The sequence below is a fragment of the Mustela erminea genome, chromosome 18 (assembly GCF_009829155.1).
Source record: "Mustela erminea isolate mMusErm1 chromosome 18, mMusErm1.Pri, whole genome shotgun sequence".
Taxonomy (NCBI): Eukaryota; Metazoa; Chordata; class Mammalia; order Carnivora; family Mustelidae; genus Mustela; species Mustela erminea.
The window spans coordinates 43,838,239-43,852,875 of record NC_045631.1 but is presented as its reverse complement, the minus strand read 5'-3'; the positions used below and the strand labels follow the sequence as shown (position 1 = coordinate 43,852,875).

Sequence of the window (14,637 nt, the reverse complement as noted above, 5' to 3'; positions counted from 1 at the left end):
GGAAAAGAGAAAACCGCCGCAGCCTGGTCCCCGGTCCCCGATGTCACTAGGCTGAGGGCTCCACCCCCCATCATGGGCAGCAGCAGTGGCGCGAGGACAGGGGCAGGGCCGGCGCAGGGCGCTCACCTGGGGAGGCCGGCCCAGGGTGGGGCATCGGCAGAGCTGCGGCACAGCTGGGCGATGACCCGATCGACTTCTGCGTACGGGTGGGCTTCTAGGGCGAAGCCCTGGTGCTGGGGGCTCTGGAGATGCTGCCCGGGGTGAGAGGGGCACAGGGAATTAGACAGGAGTAGGGTGGGACGAGCAGGGCTGGACAAGCAGGGTGGAGGCGGGGGCCGGCGGGGAAGGGTGCTGGCAGAGCAGACCCAGGGAAGCTGCTGGGCAGGGAGGGCTCACCGTGTGGAGCTCCTCGAAGGCCTCCTGGCAGCACTCACAGAAGCCCTTCCTCCTCCTGGGCAGGGTGCGGGCGGCTGACTGCGGGCTCTGCTCTCGGTCCTTGGCTTCTCTGGGGAAAGCGCGGGGTGGGGGGAAGCGATCACGGCTGGGGCCCTCAGCGGGGTGGACCAAAACAGTTCGGCAGGCATGGGCAGGCCTGCCCCCACTTGGGACTCTTGTCCAGGGGTGGCAGGAGAAGCAACAAGGAAGGGGGGAGTGCTCCCGGCAGGCACCCCATCCTGTCCCTGCCCCAACATGGCAAAGCACAGGTGAGGACAGGTGGCGGCAGGAATGCCTCCCAGGACAGACGTGGCTCGAGCTCACCCCCGAAGCCTCATCCCTCCGCGCTGCGTGATGACAGGGTCAAGGCCTCAGCGGCAGCAAGGGGCCTGTGCTGTTCCTGCCCTCCACTCCCCTGACTGCCCCCTGCCCCGCCGGCTTGTCCCCTGCAGAGCTGATACATTCACTCAGGACCTGCCCGTCTCCTTCTCCAACCGGACTCCTCTTCTTAATTTCAGGCCCGTATTTTTAGCGGCTGCTTGGCTGTCTGAGCAAACTCAACGAAGTCCAAAATAGTCCCCGTCAAGGACTTTCTGAGCAGGATGGAGAATTCAGAAAGCAGAAAAAAGCTGATAATTCAACTACATGCAATCTAAAAAAAATGTATGCATGGCAGGAAATGCAAACAAAAGACAAATCACCGACAGGGGAGGGGGGTATTTATAACTAATAACACAGACAGGGGGCTCATTTCCCTAATACGTGGAGGGCTCCTGACAAATCAGTAAGAAAAGCAACTAGAAAAGAAAGAAAAGCCGACGACAGACAAAAAGAAGGTTCACACAGAAAGAGATTCAAATGTTCAAATCATATGAATGTACTTAACCTCTTCCGTAATGAGAAAAAAAGGACAATGCAGATCACACCAAGACATGGTTTTTAACCCAGCAGGCTGGCGGAGGTCGGCACGGGGGCAGGCCTGGGGTTGGGGGGGCAGCCGGGTGCAGGCCAGGGTGCATGTGGGCACATGGGCTTCACCCCCATGAGAAGCGATTTGGCCACGTTTATCAACATTATAAATGTTATAACCCTTTGATCCAGCACCTCTGCTTTTAGGAATTTGGTTCACAAATATATGCTGAGTGAGATTATTCATTGCAGCATTATTTATAACAGCAAAAGCCTGGAAATAATCTAAGCATCCATCAAGGAGAGACCGGTTACAGAAAGTACAGTAAGACCATCTGATGGAAAACCCTGAAGCCCTAAGAGGGAATGAGGAAGCTTTCTAAGGACCAATGGGAAATTAATCTAGGATACATTAAGTGGAAAAGGCTAGATCTAGCCCAGCCAATGTTATGCTACTCTTTACAGAAGAGGAGTGAAGGACACACAATGTACTTCTGTCCACACAAATTATGTTTTTTTTGTTTGTTTGTTTGTTTGTTTTTTTAAAGATTTCATTTTATTATTTATTTGAGAGAGAGACCGTGAGAGAGAACATGAGCGAGGAGAAGGTCAGAGAGAGAAGCAGACTCCCCGTGGAGCTGGGAGCCCGATGTGGGACTCGATCCCAGGACTCCGGGATCATGACCTGAGCCGAAGGCAGTCGTCCAACCAACTGAGCCACCCAGGCGTCCCTGTTTGTTTGTTTTTTAAAAGATTTTATTTATTTGAGAGAGAGAGAGAGAGAGAGCATGAGAGGAGAGAGGTCGGCGGGAGAAGAGCCTGATGTGGGACTCAATCGTGGGACTCCAGGATCATGACCTGAGCCGAAGGCAACTGCTTAACCAACGGAGCCACCCAGGCGCCCCACACAAATTATCTCTGGACACAGAACCACAATCTAGAAACGGGAGAGTAGGTGTGGAATAGAGACCTTTCACTTTAGTTTTTTAAAAAGATTTTATTTATTCAAGACACAGAGAGAAAACATGAGCAGAAGAGGCAGAGGGAGAGGCAGGCTCCCCGCTGAGCAGGGAGCCCAACACAGGGCTTGATCCCAGGCCCCTGGGATCATGACCTGAACCAAAGGCAGATGCTTAACCATCTGAGCCACCCAGGTGCCCCCAGACCTTTCACTTTATTTATTTATACTTCTAAAGATTTACTTATTTATTTGACAGAGAGAGAGAGCGAAAGAGGGAACACAGCAGGGGGAGTGGGAGAGGGAGAAGTCAGGCTTCCCGCTGAACAGGGAGCTCAATGCGGGACTCAATCCCAGGACCCTGGGAACATACCCTGAGCCGAAGGCAGATGCTTAACCACTGAGCACCCAGGCACCCCAGACCTTTCACTTTAAACCTTCTGTGATTCTTGGGACACCTGGGTGGCTTGGTCAGTTGAGCGTCTCTGCCTTCGGCTCGGGTCACCCGCATTGGGCTTCCTGCTCAGCGGGAAGCCTGCTTCTCCCTCTGCCTGGGGCTCCCCCTGCTTGTGCTCTCTGACAAACAAATAAAATCTAAAAAACAAAACAAAATCACCCCCTGTAAGTCTTGAATTTGGAACCAAAATATAATAATTTTTAAATGAAAAAAATTAAACCTTTCCTCTCACAGATTTCCTCCCCGCTTCCCCACCCCGGGCCACTCTCTCGCTATACTTCTCCCACGCAGACACCAATGCTTCACTGTCCTTCCTTTACAACCTCCGCTCCTCTGCAATCTGCAGCCATCCCAGGCCCAGCACTGCCTACAGGTATCCCTTTCGCCTTCTGGGAAAAGTACACAGGGCACCAGGCTGTCACCTCGGTTTGCTCACGGTCTCTGTCTGCTGGGGGGGACCCACAGGCCGCCCTTGCCCTGGGAACTTGCATGCTGGGAGCCTGCCTGCCCTAGTTCCCTGGTCTGTGAGCTAACCCTGTGACACAGCCGATAGAAGGGGGTCCAAGGAGGCATATGGTCCGTCTCCCAGGTCACATCCCTTCTGCACTCTGCTCAGGGAGGCTTCCAATTCTCACCCGTCTGCGGAGGAGGAACACCCACGGGCCTACAAGCCACTCTGGGCCACACAATGCAGCAGGTCCCCAGATTCCCTGCCCCCAAGTTATTCCTGACGTCAGGCCCGAGAGGCCTCCAACTTGGATGTGCACAGAGATCACCCGGGGAGCTGCCCAGCTGCCCACAAGAGCACAGTTCTGAAGGCTCCACCATGAGACTATGGTTCTGCACGTGGAGCCTGAGAACCTGCATTTTTAATGGGAGCCAAGGGCACTCTGATGAACGTGGAGTGTAGATGTGAGTGTTAGAAACCAGCCTACTGCCCTTTGGACCGAAGTCAAATTCCTTCGTAGGGATGGAGAACACCAAGTAAAACGGATGAAGATGCTTAGTATCTCTTCTCTGGGCGAAGTTCCCAGAACAGACTTTGCCTCAGGAGTGAACACATGGCCATTCCCCAAACGGGACCAGCAGGCTCCCCGGGGGAAGGGCCTGGCCCGCAGCTCGCCCTTGGCACTCAGACCAGCAACACCCACCTGGTGCGATGCGAGCTGCCCGGGGTCGTCGCGGCCTCAAAGGGACTTGCATCTTTGGGTCCCAGAAAAGAAACTTCAGGAAAGGACTTAAATTGATGGTGGAAGGGACGAAACTTCCTGAAACACAGAGAACTTCCATTTTGAATACCGTCGGGGACAGGGAGAGGAGAAGGGAGGGCCTGGCCCAACACCCCTCCCCACCCCCCACCCCCCCACCCCGAAGAATCCCAGTCCTGACAAAGTGGCTTTTCCCCGACTCTGGCTACTCAACGAGCCCATTTACCCTCCCTGCATCGTCTGAGCAGAGGGGAACAAGTGGTGTTTGCCCATTTTATAGAAGAGGAAATGAAGCCTAAAATGTTTCGTGACCTGCCCAAGGGCTCACGACCGCTAAGTGGCCCAGACCAGGCAATGAGCCAAGTCTCCCGACTCCTGATCCAAATTCCCACTTTCCACCTTTGAGGACTCTGGCCTGGCAGACCTAAATGGAGGAATGTTTAAACCAGATCAGTGACTTTCCTACTCCAGGAAGAGGAATGTCTTTGCTCTGGGCTGCTCTTCGGTACCACCTGAGGGGAGGTATTCTGAATGGAAAAGAGCAGCACAGTTCTGGGGAGTCAGACCTACACTGAATGCTTCTGCCTCAAGCTGCTCACATTCAAGAGACTTCCAGAGCCAGGCACAGTGATCTGTGGGTCCGAGCAAAGCCTGCCGCTGTAGTGAACAGGCGCGCTGCGTGTGGCTGCAATAGCCTGTGCTCCAGGGGACAGTGTGGGCCATGGGTTTCTGGGGGGTGGGGGAGAGGCACAGTGAGAGTCCTATGGTCTCGGGGTGAATTAATCAGGAGTCTTCTTGGGCCCTTAAAGAGAAGGAGGTACCCTTCACAGCCCCAGTTCCCCACTTTCTTCCTCTTCAAGGTTTTGTTTCTGCCCAGAAGGCTACAAAGTTGAGTGTGGTAAGGTCACTGGGCTTCGGGAGAGCAAGCCAACAGAAGCACAGGACACCTTGTCTCCACTCTTGCCTACGCTGCTGGGGGCACCCCAACTGTGTATGGTACTCCCCGTAAGTGACATGCGCCGGCCACGTGCAGTGCGACACTGGGGCACTGGCAGTGTGTACGAGCCATGACCACTTGTGTTTAACTGGTAGTGAAGGAGCTGGGGTAGAGGCCGTGCAGCCCCCATCCCACTGGAACTGGAGAAGAGAGCATCTCATCACCCTCCTGCGTTCCCTCCACTCATGGTTGGGCCACCAAAGCCAATTCTCTCCTGTGCCCAGAAGCCAAGAGGGAAACCCAGGTCTGCCTGGAGGATAGGCAGGCACATCAGGCTCCCGGCATTGGGCCTTTTAGCTGCCCTGCCTGAGGCTAAAAGACCCAGAAAGCTCTGGTCCCAGGAGTCTCTGCTGGCTTCACACGGGCTTTTTCTTTAAATACAAACAAAAAAACCCAAAGCCAACTTTTTATTTTGAGGTCATCATAAATTTGCAGGTTTCTCAGCCAGTACTTACTGAAGAGTGAGTGATAACCAAGGCGACTAACAGCCCACAGATTACCCCCATATGCCCTGGCTGTCTAGAAAGAAGAAGCCCTACTGGGGGACAGACAGGGCAGAGTGCGGAGGACACCAGGCAGGATGGGCAGGACACCCAGATTCTGGCCTTGGGCTGAGCTTCATTGGCAACATGGCTGTATTAAGTCCCTTAATTTCTCTGACCTCAGTTTCCCCACTAGGAAAAGGATGGGCTCTCCTCATGCCCATCCTTCCCAGGCCCTCACGAGATACTGTGTGTCAGAAGAGGGTTCTGTATCGCCAAACAGAAGGGCTTCCAGTACAAGATGGTCTCACAAGGGAACCGCCACACCAGCCCAAGCACCCTGGCTTCAGCCAAGGCGACGGTACCAGTACTGCCGGGGGCCAGCAGGGGTTCAGCAGGGGTTCAGCAGTGAGCGTCAGTGTGCACCCCTGGTGGGGGGGAGGGGGAAGGCGAGGAGCCATGAGCCTGGGCGGGACATGAGCGCTCCTAAAAGCAGAGCATTCAAGAGGTAATGCACACACAGGTCACTAACCTCTGACTCATGACCAAGAGGAGGGCCAACTGTGCAAGGGCCACCTTCAGAGGCTCCTCCTGGTCTGTGGGAGACTTCTCCATGACAGGGGGAGAGAGCGGCTTCTGGGGAAGACGAAGGTGGAGGGCTGAGGGGCTCCAGGACCGTCACATCGGCTTGGGGCCCCTGAGCACCTGTCCTCCGTGCGGGCCTGGTGAGGCTGAGGGGAGGGGGGCCCCCCACCACTCACCTGCTCTCATCTTCGATTTTGAGGAACGGTGCCTTCAGCTTGGCCACTGGAAAGGAAACACACACACATGAGCCATCTGTCGGCTCCGGGGCAGGGCCCGCAGGGGAAATGCGCTGATAGGCAAGGCTGTGCCAAAGTCTAAGAGTCACACAGAACCGAGACCCACGCCACCCGGAGGTGTGCCCTTCCATTCGGCTGGGGTCAGCCAACACCCCCGTCACTTCTGGTCTCTACCTGAGGTGAAAGAGAAGAGGTCCCCCAGTGGGGAGAGGCTGCAGGGGGCTTCCCACCCCAAAGCAGGACGGGGGACCCTGCTGTGTGGGGACGCTGGAGGCCGTCAGGGTGAGAAACCTGGCAGTCTCGGCTCGTTTCCGCTAAAAGCCCGGGTCCTTCCCGACCTGCCCTCCTGCTGCCTCAGAATCCTGAGGGGCCTGAGAACACTCCCAGGTGGGAGACTCCAGGGTTTTTTTGCGGGAAAAGCAGGGAGGAAGAGAGCCAGAGTGTTTAGGGATCAAAGCAGGAGGGCAGAAAAAAAAAAAAAAAAAAATCAAAGGTGAAATCTGGATCCTGGATCAACAGGGCAAGGGGCGCTGGGAAGACGAATTTGCTCAGTTAATCAAGAGATTCCTCTCCTCTGTGAGCTAGGTATTCGCAGAGTTTACAAAATCTCTTAGGTATTAAGAACCCCATCTTCTTCCCCCAGAGGCCCTGTGAGAAGGGCAGCTGGGCAGCCCCAGAGGCCCCCAGACCTTCCCCCTCCTTGAGAGGCCAGCGCCTCCCCTCTCAGACCCGCTCCAGGCTCCGCCAGCGCCCAAGCCAAAAGCAGCCTTGCTCCTCGCAAGGCAGCAGCTCTCATTAATTACTTTTTGGGGGCGATTTCTTGTCTTTCTAATTAACTGAGACAGTGATTAAAATCAATTCCCCCACAGATTTCCTTGAATTTTGAACATGAGAGGTGCCAAGTGACTTTTCTTAGCTCCTACTTGTGCACGAATAAATGCCACTTAAAGAGCAGCTCCGGGAGAAACATCCAGGGGGAGAAACTCTCCTGCGGTCCAAGAGGGGCCGGGAGCCGGGCTGTCAATCTGCCTGTTTGTCAGTTTCGGGGAGTCTGGCATTTGGGAGAGTGGTAGGCAGCTGTCACACTGCCCACCCCAAACTGCTCCTGAATCAGAGGGAAGAGGAAGGCAAACTTCAGGCAGGGCCGGGATCCGGCCGTGGCCGCACGGGGTCCTGGCGCTAAGGAGAAGCTCGGGCCACGCGGCTCTGGGCTTGCTCCCGGATACCCTTCTCCCGCCCTCTCGCCTCCAAAGCACAGGCCCTGCAAACACGACAGGACAACCTGGACTCCTCGCTTCCTGCCGCAGAAAAGCGAGCAGATGCTGCCACAGAGGGAGCCGTGGGGAAGCGTTTAGGAGGGAGGGACTGCAGTTAGATGAGGAAAGCTACCACACTGACCTTTCCACGTTCTTGACTCTGCTGGACACGCTCCCTAAATGGAAAGGAAAATAGGTTAAGGATGCGAGGGAGCTGGAGGGTCGAGGAAGCAGGTCTGGTGAGGCAAGTCTCTGTGAGTCTGTCTGCCCCACTTTGCTTCCTGCTGTCAGCTGGGCCCTAAGCGAGGGCAGAGCCGACACAATGGCTCCCTCTGGCTCCCCGGGGACATGATGGGGGGGGGGGAGTGAGCCCTGTGAGTGCATCTCAGTGGCAGCTGATTTTGTGGAGGGAACGCAGCACACCAGGAAGGGCAAGAGATGCAGAACCCCCGGGCCCGGGCGTAGGCCCGTGCTGTGCCGCCCGGGGTGCAAGCGACAGCCCCCTACCTCGCAGACTTGGCCACGAGGTACAGACAAATGCAAAGGGAGGCGGCAATAGACCTGATGCAGGGCAGGTGCCCAGACGCAGCAGCTCGCATCTCCCAGGCTCTGCTGCTGTTCCAGGTCAGCTTACATACCTCTTGCTTTCCTGTGCCCTGTGCTGTGTATTTGGACCCTGTGGGTCAAAACCAATGTTTGGGTCTGGGACGCCTGAGTGGCTCAGTTGGTTAAGCGTCTGCCTCCAGCTCAGGTCATGAGGTCACGATCCTGAGGTCCTGGGATCAAGCCCCTCATCAGGCCCCCTGCTCAGCAGGGAGCCTGCTTCTCCTTCTCCCTCTGCTGCTCCCCCTGCTTGTGCACTCTCTCTCTCAAATAAATAAATAAGATCTTTAAAAGAAAAACAAAACAAATCTGTGTTTAGGTCAAGGTCAAACAAAGCTACTATATTATTAAAAATTAAATGGAAAAAAATAAGAAATCAGGGAGGGGGTTGGCAGAGATCTAGTGGGTCCAGGTCCATGTAGGTTCTGGATTCTTCTCTAGGCAACAACTCCAGGGCACCCATGACCCAAAGAAGCTTTCCCTATCTCCTTGCATATCAGCCAACTGCACACAGAACTTACTCTGAAAGACCTCTAAGTATCTACAAAATAGATTATTGGGGCGCCTGGTGGCTCAGTGGGTTAAAGCCTCTGCCTTCCGCTCGGGTCATGATCCCAGGGTCCTGGGATCGAGCCCATGTCGGACTCTCTGCTCGGCAGGGAGCCTGCTTCCCTTCTTCTGTCTCTGCCTACTTGTGATCTGTCTGTCAAATAAATAAATAAAATCTTAAAAACAAAAGACTATTAAGTGAATAAGGCAAAGTAAAAATACCATGCGTTTGCAAAAAAGAGAGGAACTTTTGACTTATCTGCTCCCATAAGCACGGACCCTGGGAGGATACCTGGGAAACTTCACACTGCTTATCTTGGGGAGGGAGCCTGGCAATGGGTGTAGAAGTCGCAGCGGAGAAAGACTTTCCTCGTACAACCCTCTGAATGGTGAACAATGCAGATCTATCTCACAGAAGCAGGAGAACCCCGAAGACTCCTAGACCAGAGGGTGTGGAGCAAGGGGCGCTGGGGCGGAGGGCTCCCTCCGCTATGGAGGGGTTCGCGACCACTGCTGGTCCTGCTCCTGGGTACCAGGCCCTGGGAGGTACCTGAAAGGCTTAATCCTTCCTCAGATTCAGGCTGGAGGAAGACACCATGGCTTTAAAAATCAGCCTGGGCTCTCTTGATGTAGGGTACACACAGTTCTAACTCTAGCAGAGGAAGGAAAAGCCAAATAGGAATTTGGAAGGTGACAGCTCTTTCAAACCGCAACGTCCCCCACCCCCACCCATGCAAGCTGCAGGCTCATTCCTGGGCCAAGAGCTGGCCCCAGAACGGCAGCCTAGCCAGCAGGCCCTGAGCACTTCTGTTTTATCTAGGCCACGACTAGCCATGGGCAGTCCACAGCCCAGGCCACGGTGCATGCCTCAGTGGACCATGGGAGATCTGCAGGTAGCACGGGGAGGAGAGGGCAGGGCAACGAGAGGCTGTGGACACCAGGGCCACGCTGACGGCGGAGGCTGCACTCTTCCTCCTTTTTCTGAAATGGCCAAGAACACATGGCTCACGGGGGTCAGGGGTTTACCAAAGCTGTCACCGACTTCACCACTGCAGACCATCAATTTCCCTTCAGTTCGGCAGGACAACCTACCTCTGGCTTCTTCTTCGGCCCTTGTTTCTTCACACACAGAGCATCAAGAGACAGCTGCTGCACGTGCATCAGCATTTCTGTGGAGGAAACAGAGGGCTGTGGCCAAAGGCTCCCACTCCTCTCTCCCCAGCACAGCCCCTTCTTGGGGCTGGGGGCTCAGCTTCTCACCAGCCTGGCCCCCTGGATCACACCAGCCTTGCCTGCCACCTTCTGGCTATGTGTCATCTCTGCACCTGCTGATAATAAAAGAAAGGGCTGGGTCCTCTCTCCTCGGGCAAGTACCCAAGCTGGGTTTGGGCTATTTTGCCGCACTGGGTACCGCTCTTGAAGAGGAGTGGCCTTACGGCTCACAAGGGCTTTACGGTACCCGAGATGGGGCGACACCAGCCACGTGCGTTACTCAGATGCAGCCTTAGATGGAAGACTCAGCAGGAGCTTCCCTAACACACAGGAAGGCAGGAAAATTAGATCATGTTAGAAATCTCTGATTTTCGGGGCGCCTGGGTGGCTCAGTGGGTTAAGCCGCTGCCTTCGGCTCGGGTCGTGATCTCAGGGTCCTGGGATCGAGTCCCGCATCGGGCTCTCTGCTCAGCAGGGAGCCTGCTTCCCTCGCTCTCTCTCTGCCTGCCTCTCCGACTACTTGTGATTTCTCTCTGTCAAATAAATAAATAAAATCTTTAAAAAAAAAAAAAAAAGAAATCTCTGATTTTCCAGTGACAAAAGAGCCCCCCAACATCCCAGACTGTACCTTCCTGAGCACAATTCTTGAACGCCCTGGCAGGCCTCTGGCTAGATCTGGATCAGCCCCCTACAGTGTTATTAGAAAACCCTAGACTCAGAGCAGAGCTGGGTACGTGGGCTAGTCACTGCTGGCTGATTCAGGACGGCTGTTCTAACGTAAATTTATGACAACCTGCAAATCGGCGATTACAGTGTGAGGCAACCCTACATAAAAGAAAGAACATAAAAAAAAATGTTTTTTAAAAGATTTTATTTTTGGGGCACCTGGCTGGGTTGGTCAGTGGAGCATGTGACTCCTGATCTTGGGGTTGTGAGTTCAAGGCCCACGTTGGGTGCAGAGATTACTTTAAATAAAATCTTTTATTATTTTTTATTTTATTTTTCTAAAGGTTTTATTTACTTATTTGAGAGCAAGAAAGAGCAAAAGCAGAGAGAGGCAGAGGGAGAAGGAGACGTAGGCTCCCCACTGAGCAGTCCCCGGGATGGTGACCTGAGCCGAAAGAAGATGCTTAAACGACAGAGCCACCCAGGCGCTCCTAGAATAAAACCTTTTTTTCCCTAAAATAAAATCTTAAAAAATAAAAATAAAAATAAAAAAGATTTGGGGCACCTGGGTGGCTCAGTCAGTTAGGCACCTGCCTTCGGCTCTGGTCATGATTTCTGGGTCCTGGGATCGAGTTCTGCATCAGGCTCCACGCAGTGGGGAGTCTGTTTGTCCCCCTTCCTCTGCCTCTCTCCACACTTGTGTTCTTTCTCTCTCAAATAAATAAAATCTTTTATAAAATAAAATAGATTTTATTTTTAGAGACGCCTGGGTGGCTTAGTCAGTTAATGTCTGCCTTCGGCTCAGGTCATAATCCTGGGGTCCTTGGATCGAGTCCCATATCAGGCTCCTTGCTCTGCCAGGAGCCGATTTCCTCCCTCTGCCTGCTGCTCTCCCTGCTTGTGTTCTCTGTCTTTCTCTGGCAAATAAATACATAAAATCTAGGGGAAAAAAAAGATTTTATTTTTAAGCAATCTCTGCACCCAGTGTGGGGCTCGAACTCATAATCCTGAGATCAAGAGTTGCAGGCTCCACCGACCAAGCCAGCCAGGTGCCCTGAAAGAACATGAAATTTAGTTGGGTCAAGCTAGGTTGGAATGTGGGCCACACTCCTCACTTGTGATGACATTAGGGATAATTTACCTAATATCTACTAAGGCTCAGTTTCTTTATCTGTACAATGGGCAAAAGACTGCAATGGGGATTAACTGAGCTGATACCTAGCAGAGTAATATGTAGTCAGTGGTTACGGAGAATAGGAGGATTTCTGTATTTTTTGTTGTTGTTGTTTTTAAGGATGTCGTTTATTTATGTGACAGAGTGCGCGAGAGCACCAGGAGGGGGAGCAGGCAGATGGAGAGGGGGAAGCAGGCCCGATGTGGGGCTCGATCTCAGGACCCTGGGATCATGACCAGAGCTGAAGGCAGACACTTAGCTTACGTAGCCCCCCGGGCGCCCCGGATTTCTGGATCTGTGGAGAAGGATCATGACACCAGCTGGAGGGGGGTGCAGTGCAGCTAAACAAAGCGGCGCCTTCCAGCACCCGCGCCCTGCTCTCACTCTGGCTGGTCCACGCCCCCCACCTCTGTGCGTCAACACAGTGAGTGAGTCCATCTGGCTTTCCGCTAGCTTCCACTGGCGGACAGCCCTCTAAGAGCAGATGCCGTCAGCCAGTCACGAAGTCCCCTCTGCGGAAGCCCTGTGCAGAAACGGTACCGTCCACGTGCAGGATCCTCACTCCCCAGGAGCGGGCATTGGTCAGGAGACTGCTGCTGCTCCCACCGCCTCCTCCGCTGCTACTCTCCTGGAAAGACGACCCGGTCAGGCAGGAGCAACGGACTCCCCAAGGCCTAACGGGCTCCGGGTGGCCCCCATGAAGACAGGGTGTGGGAGAGTCTCCCCCAGGCCCCCCAAAGACCCTGTTTCCTACACGGGCCAGTCCCCGCCCCTGGTGATCAGGAAGGAATGGAGGGTTCTCAGAGAGCTGTCTGTCCGTCTGCCAGGAGGGCCTCTGTGAGCCAAGCTCTTGGCACCCAACAGGGACCCGACAAACAGCAACGCCAGCCGCCACCATCAAGCAGGAAGCTGCATCTGCCTCAGGCTGTCCCCACCCCACCACCCAAGCACAGCCCACCTCCTCCCTTGGCCACAGCCACGCACCCTCCTTGACACGACTTCTCCCACTTTCCTCACAAGAGCACCCTGACTCCTCCTCCCATGACTTCACTTCAGTGGCTCTGGATCTCGCAAAAGGGATAAACAGCTACTTATACGAGATGCGCAGCCTGGCTTATGTGCAGTGCAGACACATCCCCCAGTGTCCCTCCGGGGTGCTCTCGCTAGCTCTGGAGACGGAAGGATGGGGGAGTCAAGACCCAGGCTTTACCACCACCCTGGGTGACTCTGGACAAACTGCTTTACTTCTCTGAGCTCTACCTGCTCATCTGTAAGAAGGAAATAAAGACGCTCCATCCCACAGCTGTTCATTTCGTGGCAGTATTCTGGAAAGCCCTCAGGAGAAAGGCTATGTCCTCCCCCGGGCACCTTCAGCCTGCCTCCCTCGGCTCACCTGGTTTCTGATGGCCTTCTGCAGCAGCTCCTTCCCTCTGCTCAGAGGCACCTGACAGGAAGAGAAAAGCCGTGAGCCAGACTCTGCAGCCCACCTGTGCACAGATGTGCCCCATAGGCGCCAGAGGCGGGGCGGGGGGAGGGGTCCTAGGGACCCGGCTCTCGGAAAGTTGGGAGCAGTGACAGCTGAGGAGCAGCAGAACGAGAGCCCAAAGAAGTTTCTGGAGTAAAGGAAAAGCCACCTACAATTCCAGGTCACCCACAGGTAGCCACAGCTTGGACCCCGGTGGAGATGGATGTCCTGAATGGACCCAAGGTCAAAGTGTCCCCCATGTTCTAAGACCACTCTTTGAGAGTTTCCACACCCCCAGCAGAGCAACCTGGCTCAATTTCAACAAGTCCTCCCTGGTTTACAAAGGACCTTCCTATTGTTTCTGAACCTCTGACACGGAAGTCCCATGAAAAGTGAAATGTATCACAGAAGGGACCGCGTGGGGATAACAACTTGGTAAGCTTTTTGGATGTAGAGCTAGATTCAGTCCCTGAATTCAAATGAGGGATTAAATTAAACCAGACGAAACTAAAGCTGGAGACCGCCCACAGGGGCTCACCGAGGTGTACTTCCTTTGTTCAGAGAACACACCTTTCGCACCCAATGAGATTCTTACCGAGTCTGCAGGCTTCTGTGAAGGCCTGGTGTGGCCACCCTTTGGATGGGCCATGGATGGTGTCTGTCCTCTGACCTCGCTGGGGCTGGGGCAGCCTCTGGGGCTTGTCCTACTGCTCTCTGTCTTCGCCTCCCTGCGGCTGGACACGATGTAACTTACTTCTTTGCTCAGAAAACCCTCAATTACCTGAAACCAGATCACAGAGGTGGCTGCAAACCAAAAGGCAGATGTAGAATCATCGATTTTGAGAGGCTGGGGAAGGAAATCTTGGCTGCCAGAAGTTTCAGAATCAATGTCTTTAAATAGACCAAATGCAGTTCTGTACCGAGCCCCCAAGAAGACGTCATCCTGAAACATAATAGGGTCTATATATATATGTATATAGAAAATACAGGTTTTTGTCTCCAGAACGGCTGCTTCTGACCCAGCAGCAAAAGGCCACAGGCTTTGTTATTTGACCAGTTTGAGTCTGCACAGAGCGAGAGCACACTGACGGGGCTCGACAAGATTAAGAGTAGCTTAGCTGGGGGCGCCTAGGTGGCTCAGTCAGGTAAGCTCAAGTCATGATCCCAGAGTCCTGAGATCGAGTCCTGCATTGGGCCTCCTGCTCAGCAGGGAGCCTGCTTCTCCCTCTCCCTCTGCTGCTCCCCTGGCTTGTGCCTTCTCCCTCTCAAATAAATAAAATCTGGAAGAAAAAAAAAAGGGGGGGGCGCCTGGGTGGCTCAGTGGGTTAAGCCGCTGCCTTCGGCTCGGGTCATGATCTCAGGGTCCTGGGATCGAGTCCCGCATCGGGCTCTCTGCTCAGCAGGGAGCCTGCTTCCTTCTCTCTCTCTCTCTCTCTGCCTGCCTC

At 54.2% G+C, this 14,637-nt stretch overlaps 1 protein-coding gene across 7 annotated transcripts in view; it reads right to left on the bottom strand.

Moving 5' to 3' along the window:
- The window catches only part of DBF4B (DBF4 zinc finger B), a 50,301-nt gene that overhangs the window by 4,928 nt on the left and 30,736 nt on the right, over positions 1-14,637 (bottom strand). For all 7 annotated transcript variants that reach the window (XM_032321130.1, XM_032321131.1, XM_032321132.1 and 4 more), the window contains 9 exons: positions 13,788-13,973; positions 13,121-13,171; positions 12,268-12,355; positions 9,768-9,844; positions 7,666-7,699; positions 6,208-6,253; positions 3,911-4,027; positions 397-505; positions 127-251 (listed from right to left, as the gene is read on the bottom strand). In XM_032321130.1, the coding sequence (XP_032177021.1) occupies positions 127-251; positions 397-505; positions 3,911-4,027; positions 6,208-6,253; positions 7,666-7,699; positions 9,768-9,844; positions 12,268-12,355; positions 13,121-13,171; positions 13,788-13,973 (833 nt within the window). The remainder of the gene's footprint in view (positions 1-126; positions 252-396; positions 506-3,910; positions 4,028-6,207; positions 6,254-7,665; positions 7,700-9,767; positions 9,845-12,267; positions 12,356-13,120; positions 13,172-13,787; positions 13,974-14,637) is intronic.